Below are 22,784 nucleotides of genomic sequence, written 5' to 3'. Positions count from 1 at the left end.
ACTCCTACTGACGAAAGAAGCTATGCACTACGACAGCCAAAGTTTGGAATAACCCTCTATAATACAAATAATACTGTCTTGTGTGCTGTAGCTTTATCAATCTGTAAAATCACTCTTCAGCTACTGAAGTAAGGAACAGTCATGGGCTCCCCTGCCCCGCGGGGTCCTTATCGCCACCACTGGAGCTGTAGTACGTCTTATACATCACCTACTCTCTGGTGCGGTGCGACGAGTGTCATGGTGGCGTAATTTGCGGCTCATAATTCCAGGTGTATTGAAGGTGTATAGTACTCTTAGTACGGTCCTGTGTGCAAGCATTGATTTAGAGAAGTGAAAGTGACCTGTGAATGTGTTAGGGCAGTGTATCTCGTTGTAGAAATATAGCATTTATTACATTTAAATCCATAAGTTTTGAAGTTTGGTTAGGTATGGCCGGAAGTAAGAAAAACAGAAGAAATGTGATGCGATCTTCAGCTGTCCAGGGTCAGGGAGCAGCTATGACTCCCACATCACGCTTGTCAACTGTTTCCAGACAGCGTTCACAAACACGGTCAACCCCCCACCCTTCTGCTACTGTACCTTCGGCTGATCGCAAGCGCTCTCCTCAGAGACTAACGGCACCACCACCTCGCAGGAAGAAGCGCCATCCCTTCCATCTGGCTCGACCCAGGCCTCACGAGCGTCAGCTGTTAGTGAGCAGCTCTCCCTCACACCACCAACTAGCGGCAACACCAACATGCCGGACACTGAGTCCTACATCACAGGTAACACTAATTCAACTGAAGTCAAGATTGTGACCCTGGTGCAAGGTATAGTGGGAACTTATTACAAAATAGCGACTTCCTTCAACCCTTGGTAACAGTTCTCGCACAAAAAGTGTGTGAAGAACTAAAAGAAACAATAGACTTCAATTCTAAAGTTATCAGCGATTTAAGAAATGAGTTAAAAGCTCGTGAAAATGAAATTCTGGAATTAAAGTCTTTATTGAATTATAAAATGGACGAAATTGAACAATACCAAAGGCGAAACAGTATTCGAATTTTTGGGTTGCCCGAAGAATCTCGCTTAGTGCTCAATGTGGCCCAAAAATTGAAAGTCCCCTTAAGCGCTGAAGATATTGACCGCACGCATAGGGTTGGAGCCCCTGGGTCTGGGAAGTCAAGGGCTATTATATGTAAATTTGACTCCTACACCAAGAGATCGGCAATTTTACGTGGATCCAAGGTGACGATTCGTGAAGATCTTACCTCTATCAGACATCATCTTTTGAAACAGGCAATTTCCATCTTCAGCGAAAAGCAGGTGTGGACTTCTGATGGCACAATTATCGTACTGCAAGGGAGTGTTAAACACCGTGTGAGAAATACTGTTGAACTTAAAAAGATCTCTCCTCGTTGAAGTTAAATTAGTATGTTCTATTCAGTATTCTCTTCCTTACTTTGCTTCACGTAATCTAAAACTGTATGTAATTTTATTAGGACCTATAACTGAATATTAATTTTCTGGAATTTTGTAACCATCCAAATTCATGCATGTCTTCTAAATTTAAGTCTTCTGAAATTCACAAAATCATTGAAGATCTATCAGAAATCTATCCTTCTGATTTGAAAATAATTCACTTAAATGCACAGTCATTAGTTGATAAGGTACATTTCGATGAGTTTTTTAACTGCTTTGTTGATTCAAATATTAATGTTATTGCTGTGAGACATTTTTCAAGGAGTCCATTCCGGACTCGGAGATTAACATTCCTGGCTTTAATTTATATAGAAACGATAGATTAGGCAAGAGAGGAGGAGGGGTGGCTGTGTACGTGAAAAGCAACATCAAATGTAAAATAGTTCACACCTCCCCTGCAGAATTTTGTCATAAGCCAGAGTGTATTTTCCTAGAACTTGAATTACCTATGGGTAAAGTATTATTTTCATGCATCTACCGACCTCCCAAAATTGGTTTCATGGAGTCGTTTGTAGAGGCGATGTATAATTATGTTTTTCATTATAAATATGTTACACTTGCAGGTGATATGAATGGGCATTTTGGATCAGGGTCCTCGGAAACTGTAGTAATCGATGATGCACTTAACTCATGCAATATGACTAGAATACCATTTGATAACACATACCACATTGCATATTGTCATTCTAATCTCGATACCATAGCTTCAAATTGTAATAATACCGTTCTTATATTTGGGCAGACCCCAGCGAGTGGATTTTCTGGACACGATATGCTATATGCTGTCTTCTCGATATCAACACCCAAATATGAAAGAAAATGGATCACATTTAGGGATTTCTGCAGTTTTAATCCTGAAGATTTTCAAAAAGACATAATTTCTGCTCCCTGATATGAGGTATTTTCTCAGCATAATATCGATGATAAAGTCATCAAATTTAATAGTTTAATTTCCACGTTGTACGACAAGCGTGCCCCATTAAAACTAATTCGAGCCAAACACCCACCTAATCCATGGATAACGTCTACAATTAAGAAATTAATCTCTGCGCGAGACAAGGCAAAAAGCAAGCACATCAAAACCAGGAAACCTGAAGACTTTGAAACCTTTCGCATCTTGCGTAATAAAACCTGTTTGGATATAATCACTCCGGTTATAGCTCACCTGTATAATTTCTGTTTACAATCAGGAGTCTTTCCAGCCGTATGGAAAATGGCCAACATCAGACCTGCTCCTAAAGTTCCTTCTCCTCAAAAAATTGATGATTTCAGGCCAATCAGTATTTTGTCAATATTAGGTAAAGGATTAGAAAGGACTGTTTACCAACAACTCACTTCGTATTTAAATACTCATTCTATTCTTAACACATTTCAGTCTGGTTTCCGGACAGGCCATAGTACTACGACGGCACTTCTCAAAGTCACAGATGATATCAAATTTGCAATGGACAGAAAGGAACTAACACTTCTGATACTAATCAATTTAAGCAAGGCATTTGATAGAGTTCATCATGACCTCCTTCTGACTAAATTACATACAATGGGCATATCTCTATCAGCTCTCTCTTGGTATGAATCGTTCTTGAAAGGGAGATCTCAGCGTGTAGTATTTGACAAACAAAATTTTTCTAAGTGGTCTACTGTACATTTTGGCGTCCCTCAGGGGTCCGTGTTGGGTCCCGTTTTGTTTTCGCTGTATATAAACGAGCTGCCTGGAGTTTTACGCCACACGAGACATCATATGTATGCCGATGGTTTACAGATCTATTACCTTTTTCCTGTGAATCATGTTGTCGAAAGTATTAGTAAAATATATCTAGATATAGAAAGACTACATCAATATACACTAAGACATAATTTACTATTAAATGAAAACAAAACCTTAGCTATTTTTCTAGGATACTGAAGAAACTTATCAAATCTTTTCAACAGGGACATTCCTCCAGTAATTGTTAACGGTTCTGTAGTCAAGTATCAGGAATGTGTTAAGAATTTAGGTATTCTAATGGATAACACCCTGTCCTGGACCTGTCATGCCAAGCACTTGGTCAAGAAAGTGTCTGGCATACTGCATCAGTTTCGACGAAACTTACCGTATCTTCCTTTCTCGGTGAGAAAGATGTAGATCCAAACTATGGTATTTCCTATTTTAGATTATGGCGCTGTAATTTACAGCAATATCTCCGAGAAATATAATAGCAAACTCCAGCGTATTCAGCTGTGTTCGATTCGTCTTCAATATTCGTAAAGACTGTCACGTAACATCTTACTACAAAGCTGCAAAGTGGTTGAAACTCAGGGATAGATGATCATACTCAGCTGCGTGTTTACTTCTGAGAATTTTAAAATCTAATGCTCCCTCATATTTGACCAAGTCCTTTGTTCAGATGAGTCAAGTGCATGATCGGGACAATAGGTTTACAGCTAACACCCTTCAGGTTCCACAGCATCGTACGGTAAAGTGCAGTTAGTCGTTCATTGTCACTGCCTCTCAATTATACAACGATCTTAAACTATATGAAATTCAGCAAAGTAGTGTGGGAACTCCGAAAAAATCTCTTAAATACCGCTACCTTTCCACTTATTAAGCCATGTAAATGAATTTTCACCAAATTAATAAAATAGTACGAAATATTATAACCCCCTAGATACATTTTAGATGCTCAGTTTTACTCTCAGACCGGGCGAGTTGGCCGTGCGCGTAGAGGTGCGCGGCTGTGAGCTTGCATCCGGGAGATAGTAGGTTCAAATCCCACTATCGGCAGCCCTGAAGATGGTTTTCCGTGGTTTCCCATTTTCACACCAGGCAAATGCTGGGGCTGTACCTTAATTAAGGCCACGGCCGCTTCCTTCCATCTCCTAGGCCTTTCCTAACCCATCGTCGCCATAAGACCTATCTGTGTCGGTGCGACGTAAAGCCCCTAGCAAAAAAAATTTTACTCTCAGTTCATCCTCGGCTTTAAATTGTTTTAAATTGTTTCTCTTTCGTCTTCTCTTCCTTGTTAGTATAGTGTATGTTTATGAAATGTTAAAAGTATTATTGTAATCTCCTAGATGTTTAGTTTTTAATCTTATTCTTATATCCTCAGTAGGAAAATGTATCTTACGCTTTTTATGTATTCTTTTATTAGATTATGTATGTTAGGTGATACATTTAAGTTAAAGTGGCAGTTAGTTACAGCCAAAGGGACCTCTGGTCCTACTTGTAATTAACTTTAAATAAATATATTTCTATATTCTGTATATACTTCATTGGTACTTTCTTCCTCTACACCAGATTTCTTGCACTCTGATAAAATGCATTTTCCAGTTGAATCCTTATGCTGATCTATAATTCCAGCCCTACAACCTGCAACAGTTCACTTCCCAAGTATTTGAAACCCTCCAAAATTTCAAGGTTATGTCCCTGTATTTTTATAATTCCCTTCCCTTTCTCTTCTAGTCTACACCACTATCTTACTCTTTTCTACGCTGATTTTCATCCCACAATTTTCAAGACTCTTAATAATAATAATGTTATTGGCTTTACGCCCCACTAACTACTTTTTCAGTTTTCGGAGAAGCCGAGGCGCTGGAATTTTGTCCCGCAGGAGTTCTTTTACGTGCCAGCAAATCTACCGACATGAGGCTAACTTATTTGAGCACCTTCAAATACCACCAGACTGAGCCAGGATCAAAACTGCCAAGTTGGGGTCAGAAGGCCAGCACCTCAACCATCTGAGCCACTCAGCCCGGCTCAAGAATCTCACTCAGTATGTTGAGTTGCCCTTGTACTTCCTCTGTGTTTACTCCCCACACCATAATACCATATGCAAAAAGCATGACCTTCAGCTCCCTGTCCCCATATTTTTACCTTTGTTTCCTTCACGATTTCATCCATAACCATTATGAATAACAGTGGTAATAGCACACTTCCTTGTCATAGACTAGTTTCACCCCAAAACCATTCTGTTCTCCCCACAATTGTCTGCACATTGCACAATAATTTCTGTACATTGTTAGGTTGTTGGTTAAATTAATTTAGCTATATCATATGATTATTTCACTATTGTCAGTCCATCAATATTATTGTTTTAAGGTATTATCAATTTGACAGAATACGTATGATCCATGAAGGTAGACATATGGTTGTTAGTTAGAATAGCGTTTTTTAGCCCAGATTGTTCTCATAACCTACAGCATTTTTAATAAACATTTTCTTTTTCAGGCATGATCTAAATATTGTTATACAAAATTAGTTTTGATAGACTGAAGAACCTCAGTCAAAACTGAATAGAAATGGCTCCCATCATAACAAATCCTTTGCATCAGATATGGTCTGCTATAACACATACTTACGATTATAGATAAACTGTCATGGCATCAGTAAAAACAAAATGAACATAATGAACATAATGGCAACATAATTAAATTTTGTTATCATTAATATTGTGTCAGTGAATACTGATAGTGTTGTTACCTAATGAAATACCAATCACATGATTAGATTACCTTGAGTGTTAGGCACAGGGTGAGATAACTAAAGAAGTATGGACGTAATAAGCCAATGAGCAATGACTGTAGAGGAATATTTCTCCCATGGTGCACTTGTCGTCGTCTGAGTTCCAATAAATTTAGGCTGTCCATTATCTCAAGGCAGGTATTAAAGTTCTGAAAAATACAATCCACACATAAGCTGATTTTTACAAATTCATGAACTATAAGAAAGATAGCAATCAAATAACGTGCTTAGTACTCTGTGTTTTTTCTGCAAAAGAATAACGAGGCAGATTAAATACGTGCGTATGTTCAATACAATCCATTACAAAAGATTTATTTTTAGGGCAGCTTATAGATGTTTCAGTTCAATAAGAATAATGAAAGCTAGTTGGATAGGACACGTACAGTATTGAAAAGGGATGTATACAAAAAAAATTACACTGCTCAAAAAAGGAAATTTCATCACATTTTCAGATGTTCCTACTTACACTCTACAAATGCAGGGTGGGATGGAAATTGGACCATTATGGTAATACCATGTACTGTTTACATAACAGAGGGCTCCAATATCATTTGGATGTTTGGGAGGTGTCAGTGTCTGTTCAAAGGTACGCGTGCCTCAATTCCAAGTGTATGCTGTCCCCATCACATTAATTAATTGCATGGGTGACAACTGTGTGAGATTGATTACAGGTATATTTTTTATTGTCTCATCTTGTGTGTGTGTGTGTGTGTCTTTATTGATTACCTCCACTTGAGTGGTGTTTAAAACCAGTCCGCTTGGCAAACGCAGTCACTTGGGTTTTTTCGCCATGCTGTAACACTTAACGAGGGAAGAAGCCAGCATGTGACCTAGACTAGGAAATTTTAAGGCTGTAACTGACTTCTCGCACATCTTATATTCAATCCACCGCCGTCTCGATCCTCCTATACTGCCTGTTCTATGCGAGCCTTTTTGCGACTATGCTGCGTCAAAATTTCTCCGCTAGATGGCAGACATAGACGCACAATGTTCTAAACTTATTCTAATGACAGCCTACAAAACACCATGCAGTATGGTCATATTTTCACTGAAGCTGGTAAATTACATCAGTAATATTAAATATCGGCAATATTACCTGTATGAAGTCGCAGTAGGCCTCTTCATGCACAATTTAAAGATTTTTCTGGACTAAGGCTTGGAGTGGTACCGTACTTTTTGTGTTCTTGCCAACGCAATATCAAATACCGTAACAGAAGTCTTACGAACTTGGTTAGGATAATAGGAACTAACAGTCTGCTGATGTTCTTTAATCTCACACTGTAACAAAACACATTCGGAAAGGTTTTTTTTTTGCTATTTGTTTTACGTCGCACCGACACAGACAGGTCTTATGACGACGATGGGATAGGAAAGGCCTAGGAATGGGAAGGAAGCGGCCGTGGCCTTAATTAAGGTACAGCCCCAGCATATTCCTGGTGTGAAAATGAGAAACTACGGAAAACCATCTTCAGGGCGGCCGACAGTGGGATTCGAACCCACTACCTCCCGGATGCAAGCTCACAGCTGCACGCTCCTAACCGCACGGCCAACTCGCCCGGTATTCTGAAAGGGAAGACGTCGCAAGTCCTCATATTACGCTCGTACGTTCAAAGGACTTCGACAATAGAGCACAGCAGCTTAAACAAACTCCTGCAGATGCTTCACCAGAGCAACAAAACAAGGTTTTGGGTATCAAACTCCTCCCGTATCCTGATGCATAATCAGTTCCATTTAGTGGTGCCTAGGCAGTGAGATGTTGCTGACACAAATGTCACACTCCATCCTCTCTTCAACAACACCAACCTAGTACCCGCAAATTAGGATCTGATTTCCTGTTTCTAGTTTGACTGGAATATTATCGTTTGGATATCTGAGGTTGTCCAAAATGTGATTGTCCGTCACAATTCTTATCACAAGGAATCCACTATCCTCCACGGCTTTAATTACCTTCTGGAAAAAAATCCTCAGCCTGTTTCCAGTCATTCGACCGGGTCAGGAATGGAATGAATAAAGCCCCCATCTAGCAGCAAGGTAGGAATTGTGCCAGCTGCCGAAGCCTGTCGCACTCCTCCGGGGCAATGATTAATGAATGACAGATGAAATGATATTCGAGAGTGTTGCTGGAATGAAATATGACAGGGAAAACCGGAGTATTCGAAGAAAAACTTGTCCCGCCTCCGCTTCGTCCAACACAAATCTCAATGGAGTGACCGGGATTTGAACCACAGAACCCAGCGGTAAGAGGCCGGCGCGCTGCCGCCTGAGCCGCGGAGGCTCCATCACCTTCTGAAATAAGGTGAAAAGGTTAGGTCCTTGACTAGATAAAGCCGACAGCCGCTTTTCTCTTAATTCCCTTCTAAACGGTATTTCATGGAGTCATATCTTTTCTGGCTGCGAACCATCTTGCCGAGATTGGCAAAATGGTACACAACAGTTGAATATTTCGGGGAAAGAATCTGAAGTTTTAGTTCTACGAAAAATATACCTTGCACGAACGGAAATAAACAAGTACCAACACCTTAAAATCACTTTCGAAATATCTATAAGCATAACATGATTAATTCATTTCACAGTTCTATACAAAATATCTCTTGTACGTACGGAAGTGACCAGACACGTTTACTCAGGTTTTCACACACATTCATGCACCAATAACACAGTGCTACACCCACACTGACAGCGAAGATTGTGCGTCTACTGCTGCACTCTTACGGCGACTTGGAGAAATATTGGTAGTCGCACCTTCCTGTGTTAAACTAGTGGCATAGAGCAGGCAGTATAAGAGGATCGAGACGGCGGTGATTCAATCACTTGCTCATTCACTCACTGGCATATGGCATACTCCCCCACTTTTGTAACCGCATACTGGTGATGTTGCATTCGAAGAAGCAACAAGTTGAGTATTTGACATAGCTCCGCGAAAACAGAACACATGGTCGTAAATCGATGGTAATTCTTACCGTTAGTTTTCAGCTTGCAGGAGCTTCAGCACATTTTCAGGGAACTGAGAAGAATTCTTTTTTTTTTTTTGGTTGCTATTTTGCTTTACGTCGCACCGACACAGATATGTCTTATGGCGATGATGGGATAGGAAATGCCTAGGAAGTGGAAGGAAGCGGGCGTGGCCTTAATTAAGGTACAGCCCCGGCATTTGCCTGGTGTGAAAATGGGAAACCACGGAAATCATCTTCAAGGCTGCCGACAGTGGGGCTCGAGAAGAATTCTACTATGCCATTACGTCTCCTTATGCAGCTATTCAAGAGGACTAGAGAAATGGAAAGGATTTCAAGTCGTCAAACCAGCTCCAACATGAACTTCTAAATGAAAGCGCTGCCCTGACCTAAGGATGAATCCACTGGAAACATAAGGATAGAGACTACCTGATCGAACTTCATCAGCAGAAATGAGTACCATTTGTACAATTAATTTCTTTTAAACCCTTATTAGAATATAATACGGTCCATCTTGTTGTATAGTAATATTCTTTTAGTTAGCATTCTGAAGTAGTATTCCTTCCATTTCAACTATCTTGCTTATGGTAGATTTTCACATAGTTTTGAGTCATATTGTGTCTTCGAATAACGAGAGCTAAAATAGTTTAAATTTTGAAATGAAAAGTGTCACAATCAATGTCAATGGAAGCAAACTGGACTTTTCTAGAATGAATATTGTACATTATGAGATATCTTGTAGATCATCAAAATATTGCTGATAATTTTTGAGTTGGATGAGTGGTAGGAGTAAAAATAATTTAAAATTAATAACCAAATCACTGGAATTAATGAAATATTTAATGAAAGGTTTGTAGAGGGTCAATGTTCCCTCATAGTGTTTACTCTGTGGTTACTCTTTGTATGATGCATTTATTCCATGAGAGAATGTAGACTCCATGGATCAGCTGTGTGGCTACATAATATGTGTGCAGTTGGAGGAGCTCACTGAGCTCAACATGTTAGCCTGTATGTAATAATTAGTAGGAAGTGTATCGTTGTGGAGTATGTGTTCGAGAACAGTGTACGTGTACTGAGATGTTGGATGTTCAATAAACCATTCTTTTTAACTAACATGTGGTATCGTGGTTATGTTACTCCTCGCATAGCACGATAGTTAGTTCACCTACAAGGTTGAGTGTTTAAATTTGCGATATGTGCTGATGTATTTGAAATGCAAAATGTGCTCTGTTATGTGAATTTGTCGGTGAAAAATACAGTTCGAGTTGATCTCTCTTGGATGGAGAACCTGCACAAACACATTATTAATTTACATGTTATTATTTAAATATTTAAATATAGAATTTATTTCACACTCAACTTCAGTCAGGGTGATTTTAACCACCTTGAAGCTCATGGGAAGTCAAGATGTATTTTCGGATATGTGACCGAGTTACTGTATTGTTTAGCTTATTCTTCATCAAGATAGGATTTAAAGAAAACAACATTGTTAGTAAAATAGGATTAGAACAGTTAAGCGACTTACCTTTAATTCAACTATCAAACCACGCGAGAATTATCCAACTTAGAGGCACGAATTTGAGATTCTCTAATGAACATTGCCAAATTTTAAAAAATAATGATGCTATGACCATGTTATCAAGTGTATCATGCTAGTAGCTGAAGACTGTGTGCTGTACTATCTGGTGTGTGTGCTGATTTATTGTGCTACTTGTTCATATTTGATTGTTTACTGGATGCTGATTACACTGTGTTCTGCCAAAGTGGGGATCATTTCAGCAATGGTTAGGATTATTCTTCAAGAAGTAGAAAGAGTGAAATAATTTAATAATTTAATGATGTGTTGATTTAATAATCGAATCCTTGACTAACTGAGTGATAAATTTATAAATAACCAGCAGGATCATAATATATTCAGGACAACTGAACATAATGAAATCAACAAAGATCAACAGATCATTAAATAAATTGTTGTTATAGATTAATTAGTTAAATCATGAGATTGACATTTTGTTAAGAACTAATTCTCCTATCCAAAAATTGTAAAGAAGTTTCTGTATATAATACACTATAAAAATTATTTCTGGATTAGATTCAATTTTGTCTGACAACTATATTAATCATTGGCAGAATTATTTTAAGAGGAACAAGTTTTGTTTTGTTAATTTCAAGGATTTGTGAGTGAGATTAATCAGAGACTAAAATTTCTAAGCATATGATTTATTATTTCAAAGATCAAAGAATATTTTGGTAAACTTATAGCCCACAAATAAGCTCAAACCCTAAATGAATGTTACTGAAGCAAGAATACTTAGAATTTTGAGATTAATTTCAAGAATCAAGCAGATTAATGTAAATAATTTATTAGAGGGGATTGAAATCCTCAGTTTATCTTGTTTATAATTCAGAAATAATTAATTTTCTCAAATTCATTCAGTGTTGTTCTGTATTTTAGACTGTGACGAGAGTGAGTGTGAAGCACTTTATTGAAGGACTCCAGTAATATTTTTAATCAACAGGACTCACTAATCGTCAGATTTAATTGATTCATGTTCACATTTTGATGCTCCACCAAATTTATGATTTTATAATAAATGCCACTCCATTGTTTTTGTGATTATTATTATTTATGCCTTGTTTATTGTCCCATCTTCGTATTGTACCGGTTACGACCTGTACATAAGTATTTTTTGAGCATAAGTTACGTTTATTTACCACGCGTAATGTTCCGAGCGCGCCTGGTTTGTTTACCAGCAGCGAGGACCAGCTAGCGAGTGTATGACGACTGTGAGCTGTGACATAGCCACAGGGGCTAGCTAGACCGCCCGCTCGTCTCAACACGTGTTACCAGCCTTGACTGGTATTTTCTGGATTCCACGTCACTTGTTCTAGAGAGTTCGATGGAGAAAGTTTTGAAATTTCTATAATAATGATGCTAGCGAATTGAGCGATATGTCATCTTGTTTGGGATCACCTAAACGTCCCAATGCTCGAGTTTCAAGCAAATCCATTGAGGGATTCGGGAGATATTCAATCAAACCGTATTATGACGTAGACATCCCGGATTGAATAAAAGGAGGACCTACTGTAGCCTATTCACACAGTCTCAGCTGAGTAGTCAGCGGGGACACTCTTGCTGCTACTACCATCGTGGAACTCTGTCATTATACAAGTGTGGGAAGACGATTCTTCCAAGTACTATAAAGTGGACTCATAAGACTTCGAGTGTTGTAGAAAATTTTCTAAGTCTTCGTAATTGAACTTAGAATATTTACAAGTGTTAATTAAATGGACTTGTATTATTTACGTGCCTTCGAGACTGAAACTTTTCTAAGTGTTTGGACTTGTATTATTTACGTGTCTTCGAAGCTGGAATTTTTCTAAGTGTTCACTGAATGGACTTGTATTATTTTCATGTGTTCGAGACCAGAACTTTTCTACGTGATCATTGAATGGACTTGTATTATTTACGAGTATTCGAGATTGGAATTTTTCTAAGTGTTCGTGAAATGGACTTGTATTATTTACGTGGAATATTTGCGACTGTTGAGGAACTCATCCTTCTAATAGACAGTGATTGATTAACATTGCTAGTGATGAACTTTAACTTTCCAACGGCTTTAAACGAAGTTAGGATTTCACTTACATTTACTCAAAGACTTGTACATTTGCCAGTGTTGGTTTAAAAGACTTATAAATTTCATCAGTGAATTTATTTATGTGGAAGGACTTGTGTTTTCGTCAGTGGTCACTCAAAGACTTTATGAATTTCACCAGTGATTAACTTTAAATATATTCAAACTTCCAAGTGAATGGACTTGTGTTTTTCATTCGAGTTTAGGCAAAGACTTGCACCTTCGCCAGTAATGAACTTTGAGTTTAACTATAAGTTCACAAGAAGGGACTTGTATTTTTCGTTGCCAAAAGTTATTCAGGGACGAGGATTTTCCTAGTGATGAACTCTAAATTATTAATACCACTCATATCGTTTTAGGAGTGTTGGAAGTCTTGATGTACAATTATCAAGAACTCTGCTTATAAGTTGATCATCCAAGGTTTTCATGGACTCAGTGCTACTAGTGACCTTGGGAACATCAATCCTCTCAGTCTCATTGGGCTGAGATTGTACATGACTATCTACAACATCGCCTGGATCACCGGGGTTCAACCCGGGCCTCAGAGTTCGAGACATCTCTACTTGCCGTCAATCCAGACAGTCCAGCTGCCTCTGCCTGGAGTATCTGGAGTCCCTGGAATCCCTGGAGTCTTCTGGAACGTGCTTCAACCAGCTTGGCTTGGTGAGCTGGAGAACCCGAGCCATACTATTGGAATACGAGGAAGACAATCCATTTCTACTTAGAGGTGATGTGCAAATTCATGACTTATTTGAATAAACTCTTGTGCAATCAGAGTCAAAGTTTTTCTGTAGATAGGACCCTACCTCCTGTACCGAGCCCTAGCTACAATTAATCCAGTTTTTCGCCCTGAGAACTATAGTCATGCTACTTTAAAATTTAATCTGAGAGTCGGGCTCTTTTACTGGTACAGTATGTCTTTAATTTTGGTTTGACCACACAAACGGTCCACACCAAGGGATCGTCGTGTCTGCCGACTGAGTAAATCCTGGTAAATGGGGACAGTGTGACAGTTGGTCTGCATGGAGCGTAGTGTTTACAAGTCATGGTTACATATGCAGTCTGAGGTAGACAACGGTGTAAGCAGTACCATATGTATGCTTAAGCCTTTTCTGGTACTGCTAGGAGATGGCACCAGCGAACAGTACGCAGCATATGAATTTGGCACATACATCAGTTTGTTTCCCTGACAACACACACAAGTCGAGTCCACCATGCGCCAGCGAACAGTACGCAGCGTATGAATTTGGCACATACATCAGTTTGTTCTCCTGACAGCACACACAAGTTGAGTCCGCCAAACACTAGTGTCTGTGTTGTATCGTTCAGTGATCATGTCGACGTTTGTGCCTAGAAAAGAACATTCGCAGCATGTATTGCTTTTCTTATTTATCCAAACAAAAAAGGCTGTGGAAAGTCATCATTTGCTGGTAGAAACATATGGTGAACATGCTCGATCGATTAGAACATGAGAGACATGGTTTCGACAATTTAAATGTGGTGATTTCAATGTGAAAGCAGTGTGCGCTCTGATAGACCACAAAAGTCCAAAGACTCTTGAAGTGGTGCCAAACCGTTAATGCACAATGCTATCACCAACAAATGAGTCATCTAAATCACGCATCGAAAGACGACCGGAATGGGCCAGAAGACATGACAAAGTGATTTTGTTACACAATAATGTGCTGTCTCACACAGCAAAACCAGTGAAAGACACCTTGAAATCGTTTGGATGGGACATCCTTCTGCACATACCGTACTGCCCCAACCTGGCGCCATTTGAATATCACCACTTCGCATCACTGGGGCACGCACTCGCAGACCAGCACTTCAGCAATTTTGAGGAAGTTGGAAAATGGCTCAATGAATGATTTGCTGCAAAAGACAAGCAGTTTTTCTGGCATGGTATTCATAATTTACCTGAAAGATGGGCGAAGTGAGTAGAAGCTGATGGTCAATATTTTAAATAGACAAAAAAATGAATTTCCCTTGAAAATTATGTGTTTTCTTTACCACAAAAACTTATGCATATGCCGGGTGATTGTCAAATGGAGCCACTCATTCACTTAACCTGCCTCAAGAAGGCTATTTGCAGAGGTATGTTGCCAGAATTCTAGGGGCTGCTCAGAACACGATTCGGTATATGTGAAAATGTTCCCATGAGACCGGAAGTGTTGCCAGGTGCCCTGGCATCAACCACCAAAGGTAAATTAACCCAAGAGCAGGATTGTTTTGTGCATGTAGAGACTCTCTGAAACTGCGAAGTTACAGCACAAACACTACAGGTTGACCTACAGCAGGGTTCTGGAATATGAGTTTGTGACTAAACAGTTAGAAAAAGGCTTCGAGAGGCCACTTTAAGTTTCTGTCAACCCGTACTCAAGTACCTGCACTGGACAGATCATCTGCACTGACAGCTAAGACACCGACATCCTGTACTACATGTTATGAGTCTCATTATGATAGCCGTATTGGAGTATAGAATGTAAAACTTTCAAACAAATTAATTTAAAAACCACCATTCCAATACTTTACAATCTTTAAGTTTAAGATACAAATACTACATATATGTTAAAATGGAACATGTTTCGCTTAGGCTTTGTAAGCATCTTCAGCCATACTTAATCTAAAGCTAAGTCAGGGCCCTGAAGTGGGTTCCTTATTAAAGTACAATACATGCTTTAATACAAGATAAAACAGTCATAAAAATCTAGTTCATGGAGAAAGCGATGCTTAAAATGCAACTAAAATTCAATAATGAACTTGTCATAGTATTATATGTATAAGGAATGAATACTAGTGTTTGTCTAAAAAAGTACAAGTTGGTTATTTGTAGAACGAGACATAGTCATAATGATCTGACATATTTGGATTCTACAGATTATTTGATATTAATGAAGCGCGGATTAATTAAAATATCGAAAAAAAAATCTTCGAACGTTGTTGATTGAGAATCAGGTACGTAGAATTACAGTAGAGTTGTTAACTCCAAGTGGTTGAGTGATAAGGTCAAAAGGCGCTTGAAGCATCATATAATGGTTTCATATGACATTGTCAATATGTATTCGAATATACCTATAAACGAAACTATCAACATCATTAAAACTAATCTTTCAAAACAGAATAACTTAAGTAAATTCGAAATAGAAGAATTCATCAATCTACTGAAATTTGTTCCAAACAATAACTTTTTCACTTTTAACGACAAGATCTACCATCAAAAGGGCCTCAAATTTATGTTTTATTTTTGCTGTTAATGTTGTATGGCGGCAATCATTCAACCAATGTGATTAATAGAAGAATAAGCTATTAATTTTCGTAAGGAACTTTGGTTAAGTCCTCCTAAAGACCCAATTAGCACTGAGGTGAGGATAATTGTTCTAATGAAAATGTTTATTTCAATAATGTAGGCTAATAGTATTAAAGGGGCAATTTTTTGTCAGGTTATTAAAATAAAACAGTTCTTTCATCTTAAACCCTCTATTGTTGCTGGAAACCAAAATTGGAAGGGGGCGGCTCCCACTTTTAGGAACAATGCTGAACATATTAGGGTTGAAAAGATTTCGGAATTTATAAAAAAAGGATTATAAGAGAATGTGAATATTAAAATAAGAGAGAAAAGTAGTGTAGCGGAAGCTAATGCTTGCACTAAGAAATATTTTAGGGAGGCTTCTGTTGATATGAGATTTTTTGTATAAGTTATTAAAGGAATAAAGGATGGAAGATTGATTTCTAATCCTATTCATACCCCCAATCACGAAGTCGATGCAGTGGCAATAAGTGTACCTAATACTAAAGTAATATAAAGATCTAATTTCATATAAAGTCGGTCTCGAGTTGAGTTCTATGCCTGGAAATGGACACTGCCCCGGAATCGAGTCCATGGGAATACGCGTCGGTATCTCTGACTGTTCGTAAAATTTCTTGTAACAACGAAACTAGTAGGAATGAAATCGTGACATAACAAAGGAAGTGTGTTTAAAATAACACTAATGACTCCAAGACAATGATATGGTTCGATATATGCGAAGTATACACATTTCAAATCAAGAATAAAAACATGAACAAAACCCTAAACTCGGTTAAATCTTAACTTACAATAATCTCAAATGTTAGTGTGGTATTCGCCTTACTACTTCAAGAAATTAAGTATTGAAGGACTGAATGTCAGTAATTTCTCTGTAGCTGCTAGTGATATTGTTGCCCGGCTGAGCGGCTCAGACTGTTGATTAGCTGGCCTTCTGACCCCAACTTTGCAGGTTCGATCCTGGCTCAGTCCGGTAGTATTTGAATGTGCTTAAATATGTCAGCCTCGGTACATTTACTGGCACGTAAAAGAACTCCTACGGGACACAATTCCGGCACCTAGGTGTCTCTCAAAAACCGGCCAAAGTAGTTACTAGTATGTAAAGACAACATTATTATTATCAGTACAACATTGTTAATGACTTCTCCAAGAGGATGCCGATACCAAGCATCACACTGGGATGCATGACTTTAACAATGCTGCTCCAACAGACTATCCTCTCCAAGTGATTCGTGAATGTATTTCTATATTGAGAGAATGTAGTTAGAATTTTGTGTTTTAGAACGCTACTATTATATCACAATCACTATCTTGTTCTTATAATGGTCTCTAACGATCCTGGCCAATATTATACGGTGTCTTTCTTCCATTTATATTGTATGGAATTTGTTATAATCCTTATTAATTCAAGTATTAACAGAGAATTTTAAACTTCTAGTGTTCTACCGTTCGTTCATAATCGCGTATCATCGTGCTTGGCCATTCCGTTGCTGTGGAGTGCCATGCGGGTTTGTGAAATCATACAGAATCGAGACAAGTGCTCGCACACTATTCTATGGCGATCCAAGAGCCGCTCATGCAAAACGCTACACGATAGTGAAGCAAAACACTTAAACTCCAATGTAATTATGCTGACAACAATGAATTTTTATCATTTAAATACACAGTTGCACAGTATTTATCTTTTAATTCGAAACAACCAATGACTCAACTATGTGTTCATATTATGTAACTAGCACACATCTAGGTTATGTTAGCCGGGTGGTCTCTAAAAACAGCCGGGCGGTGCGCCCATTAAAAAGGTCCTGGGGGGAACACTGGATGAGCAAGATAACAAGTTTCACAGCATCCTTGAAGTTGAATGTCTTAGAATACGCTGAAGAAAGTGAAGTGAGAGCAGCAAGCTGTAAATCCGAAGGACAGCTATGTATGATTTGTTATTCAAGTAACCAGAGAGACAAATTATCGGGAGTAAAGAAAACAACAAATTCCTTCCGCAGTGTGAAGAAAGGAAAATATGAAAATGTGGACATAAAAGTTCTGAAGTGAGTTAAGAGACCAAGAGACAACGTAAACCAGGGCCTCTCAGGGTGCATGCACCTGGTGCATGCACTGTGCAAAGGACGACCGCTTGGTTGACCAGAATGCAAACCCCCACTCCTCGATTTGGAGCAATAGCGCTGTCTCTCTCTTTCCCCACGCCTGTCTCGCTCGCTCCCCTGTCTCCCACTTCCTCACTTGCTCCGTAACGCTCCAAATCCGAGCCGAGTTGAGCTGAGCTGAGCTTAGCCGAGTAGCCCAGAGACGAAGCGTTGGTCCGAGCCGAGCGGGACCTATGCACTGTGCACAGGAGCTCTGCGCTGCTGTTTGCACGCGTGAGATTTTGGGCGTTTGAGAGGCCCTGATGTAAACTATGAAAGGCACTTTAGTGCATGAAATTGCATGATGTAACATAAAAACTTTCCAGTCTGTCAAACACACAAAATTGCAATATAAATTATAACGCGGTAAACATACCTTTAAAAAATACCCACTATTATACAAAGAATGACATGTTTCGTTCTATAAGAACATCCTCAGATTCTATCAAATCACTTAAATTACGCATATATATGTACAGTATTGTACATGTTGCATAAACCTGTCAATGACAGAGAGTTAGGTGATGATATGAACAGGTATTAACAAATAATGATCATTTTACAAGTACTCAACCATAACCATATTAACATAATGAAAAAATTTCTGTACTTTTCTGGGTTGCTGAAGCTTAGTCCGTTGTCTTCAAACACAATTTCACAACGAGTCAATACCAATCTTGTGGCCAGCATGGGAACATGTTGATAGTATGCATCGATGTCCGTGGTGATTACACACACTTTTACGAACCATGTCCCTTCTTTTATGATGTCCAGCGGACCATCATGAGCCGGAGTGACTTACGTGTAATTTACAGTATAAATGTGTTATTTCTGTTCGTCTCATTGCATATTCCTTTCAGTTGCCTACCTTACCATACTGTAGCAGTTCCTCCCTACGTATGGTTCACGTTTCATTGAGCTATGTTAGTTCGCAGTGACACAACATGCGAAAGTTACTTTCGTTCTTAAGTTTTGCACAGCAGTGTATAATGGATGCAATAACAACATACAATAGGTGCCAAAATTGCTTCGACCTCAGACATACTGTGACTCGTACAGCAGTCCATGGTTTCCATCATAAGGCATGTGTTGTATGTAGTTTTCATGAACTGAACCATGAATCCATGTGCCGATGGCGTGAAAAACTTTGTGGTTGTAACTACACCCTGCAGTACCCGAAGTGGCCTTGCTCTCCGATAAAACTTTGTACTGAATAAGTTTATAGTCTTGCACATTGTGTGTTTTTTTATTTAATAAATATTAACCGTGTTCTCCTTTATTTGCAGGGTGGCTACTGCCAATTACCATGGATAATTGAAAGTCGATCGTATTTCCTTTGGCTGATTTCACATGAAAGTGTACTCATCATTTGAGCTAATACAGGAAGGTGCTTACAGGTGACATACCTCTGCCTCATTCGCTTTACCCATGACGAAGTCCTGTAGAAGCAGCATGCGGACATAGTGATATTTTTTAAAGAGCTCATCTGTGGAAAAAGAAATCAACAATGTCAACAATGTTTCTGAATATTTATTTTGAAAGAAAATATATTTTATGACATCTCAACATCCTTCAAATCAAAGCAAAGAAAAATGTTACTGGTTATACAGTGAGCACAATCACTGAATTTTAACAATACAAAAAGTGAACGCAACCTGTTCAACACATTTATATAATTATAGCATATCATTCTCACCATCACATAACATGCATAATGAATCAGAAGGTAAGTACTGTATGTATAAAGAGGTGAAGAAAGAGAAGGCTATGATGATGAATATTTGCAGGAGCACAAACCATTCACACATTTCTATCCCAAATGGCAGCACAAGTGGGATGTTTGAGAGCTGCCATATTTATGCCCCATTTCACCAACTCTATGTTAAATTTTAGATAACAAATGTTAACTAACAATTATTATTAATTGAACACACCAGTTAAAGTACCCTGTATCACGAACACATTTCCAACATTTGTTCGGAAACAATTGTTAAATATAGGTTAAAAGCTTTTCAGTCTGTCAAACACACAAGTTCAATATAAATATTACACTATAGCATACCTGTAAAAAATAAAAAATAAAACTATTAACCAAGGAATAAAAATACACACTATCAAACAAAGAATGAGGTGTGAAGTTCTTAAAAGAACATCAGATACTATCAAGTGGAAATATTTATGTTTATTTCTGTCCAAACACCTAGGAATTTAAAATTTGGAGCTTATCTCCACTCCAGTATACAACGTGAGGCTTGAATCCAACCGGCTGCCAGTCCGCCGACCCTCCAAGATGTCACGCCCCCCGCCCTTGTCAGGTCAATCACACACTGCACTTTCCCTTCAGGTGCTTTACCCCTAGTGTTCGGTTAGTATTATCAGTGTTGTTGTTGCTATCCTTACTATTAATATTATTTCTCGTAATATAGTTCTTTTTTACAAAATATTCAAGGGTTCTTAACAAGCATTGAATGGTCAGCCTATTATACCAGTAATTTTATTAATTATTATTAATTTTCTAAATTAGAGAGTTCTTGAGAGGTGTTATTATTTTTAGTGATAAATGATAATCTTAAAAAAAAAAAAAGTCTCTTGCAGCGAAAGACAGTGCATGAATTTAGAGAATTTAATATACATAATATTCCCTAACCTACACTCCAGACCTTTATGTCAGAGATTACCTCCTGTGGCATTCATGATGCGCTAATGGCCTCCTTCCTAACACATGGGTGACGGGCCCCGAGAAATCTGGGTTCTATTCACGACATCATTTTCAGTCTCCCTGTGATATCTCTTGACCATATATTGAACTATTTCTGACTTGCACATTGAGTAGAATAAATCGTAGATGTATATCTGCCACTTTTCTTTTATTCTTTGATTTATTTTTGAAATGTAGTCTTTCTTTCTGCCGGTTCAGTCAATGATAAGATGGAGCGCTCACGTAATAAAGGTTTAGCTGACGACGATATTTTAGAAGAACTGTATGCCGACGATCGTTCAAACGGATATAGTGAATGTGAATTAGTGGAAACAAGTGATATATATTCAAGCCACTACACACCCTAATTTACATAGTGTGCTCATTTATTCAAGTGATTGATGACGACAACGATGTAAACATTGATGATGTATTAGGAATTGACAAGGCAGATGGTTTTATGAAGACCCATACCAACTTTAAAGATAAAATCTTGACTAGTTTAATATTTATGTACATTTTTATAATCATGTGCTCAGTAGAAAAATGTTCAGTCCACAGGGTATTTGACAAGCTCAAGCATGTGGTCAGCAATGTGTTAACAAACAATTGTTAAAGAAAAATTAACACATCTCTGTGAAATTTCTGAATGCGTTTGGCAGTGAGGATCTTCTGTTTCTTTACATAAAGCGCCTGGAGAGGTATACTGGAATTGTATATTGTCACACATGGTTGACATTATTATAGGTTGTGGTTAGCGAAGACTTTGAAGATGTAAGAGGCAACAGAAACATTATTGTAATCAACACGAGACAAATGTTGTTATAGATTTAATTTGAAAGTATGCAGGTGTGCTTGAAAATGAGAGAACGGACGGTTATATCATAACATTCAATATATTCTTATATGAGTGCAATCTAAAGCTCCTGTAACACCAGGGAAATGTGATAATTGATATATATCTTGAATGATTTTCAGGCATCCTTTTACTGCGGGGAAAGTAATGTAATGCCTTGCCAATGCAGCGAAAACTCTCCGCACATTTCTAAACACTCTTGTATTGCACTCATAAGCGTAGTCACCAACAATTACACAAAAAGAGTCTGAAGCATAATATCTAAGACCTATAAGCTATTCCTGCAATAGAGACACTAATAAGTTGCAAACTGTGGGAAAATCCAACCTATTTTTCATTTTTTCTAGTAACTTGTTCATTATGGCTTTGGTAATACGGTACCTATCTTTGTGGAAAACTTTCCTCTGGAAATTCTAAAAATGCATTTTTTTTCTTAGTATGGGTTATCCTTTGCTTATTTCACTTTATAAATAGTTTTCATAAAGCAGTAAAGCTTCAAACTTAAGTCCTCTAGATGCTGCTATTTTGAAATTTTAACAGCTGTTACGAGGTTTAATACAAGGTAAGTATCATGCTAATTTAACACAATTTGTTAGTGTTAACAATCCTTGATACCCTTCCTGCCAATATACTTCACTTATACCATCTACATCTAATTTTAGTCGACCCATTTCCATCTTCAGATTCTCTAACCTACCACAAGGGTTCAGACCCTTAACTTGCCGCCGCCCGACTCGCAGAATATCAGTAGTTGTCTTCCTGATGATTGTCCCCTCTCGTGTACATTTGTCCGCACCCAGAGATTCGAATGGGGGACTACTTTACCTGCGGAATATTTTACCCAGGAGGAGGCCATCATCAGTACATCATTCATTCAGACATACAGAGAGAACTGCATGTTCTTGCGAGTTAGTAATGGCTGTAGTTTCCCGATGCTTTCAGCCGTGTAGCAGTAACAACACAGCTAAACCATGTTAAATATTATTACAAGACCATATCACTCAATCATCCATACTGCTGCCCTTGTAATTTCCGGAAGGCTGCTACCCCCCTTTCGACGAACCATTTCTTAGTCTGGTCTCTCATCAGATACCCCTCTGACATGCTTATACCAACGGTTCGGCTATCTGTTTCATTGTGACGCGCCAACCTACCCACTGTGGGAATTTCACATGATTCAGAGGGGAGGGTGGCTCTGACATGGACAATCCTGGATGCGATCAAACGGCACTGAAGT

At 38.4% G+C, this 22,784-nt stretch overlaps 1 protein-coding gene across 4 annotated transcripts in view; it reads right to left on the bottom strand.

Moving 5' to 3' along the window:
• Window positions 1–22,784, bottom strand: part of Gnpat (dihydroxyacetone phosphate acyltransferase) — a 358,549-nt gene that overhangs the window by 68,116 nt on the left and 267,649 nt on the right. For all 4 annotated transcript variants that reach the window (XM_068226080.1, XM_067139838.2, XM_068226081.1 and 1 more), the window contains 2 exons: window positions 19,400–19,479; window positions 5,950–6,108 (listed from right to left, as the gene is read on the bottom strand). In XM_068226080.1, coding sequence (XP_068082181.1) covers window positions 5,950–6,108; window positions 19,400–19,479 — 239 coding nt within the window. The remainder of the gene's footprint in view (window positions 1–5,949; window positions 6,109–19,399; window positions 19,480–22,784) is intronic.

The sequence above is a fragment of the Anabrus simplex genome, chromosome 2 (assembly GCF_040414725.1).
Source record: "Anabrus simplex isolate iqAnaSimp1 chromosome 2, ASM4041472v1, whole genome shotgun sequence".
Taxonomy (NCBI): domain Eukaryota; kingdom Metazoa; phylum Arthropoda; class Insecta; order Orthoptera; family Tettigoniidae; genus Anabrus; species Anabrus simplex.
Note: the sequence above shows the minus strand (reverse complement) of the source record. Positions and strands in the feature narration are given on the sequence as shown.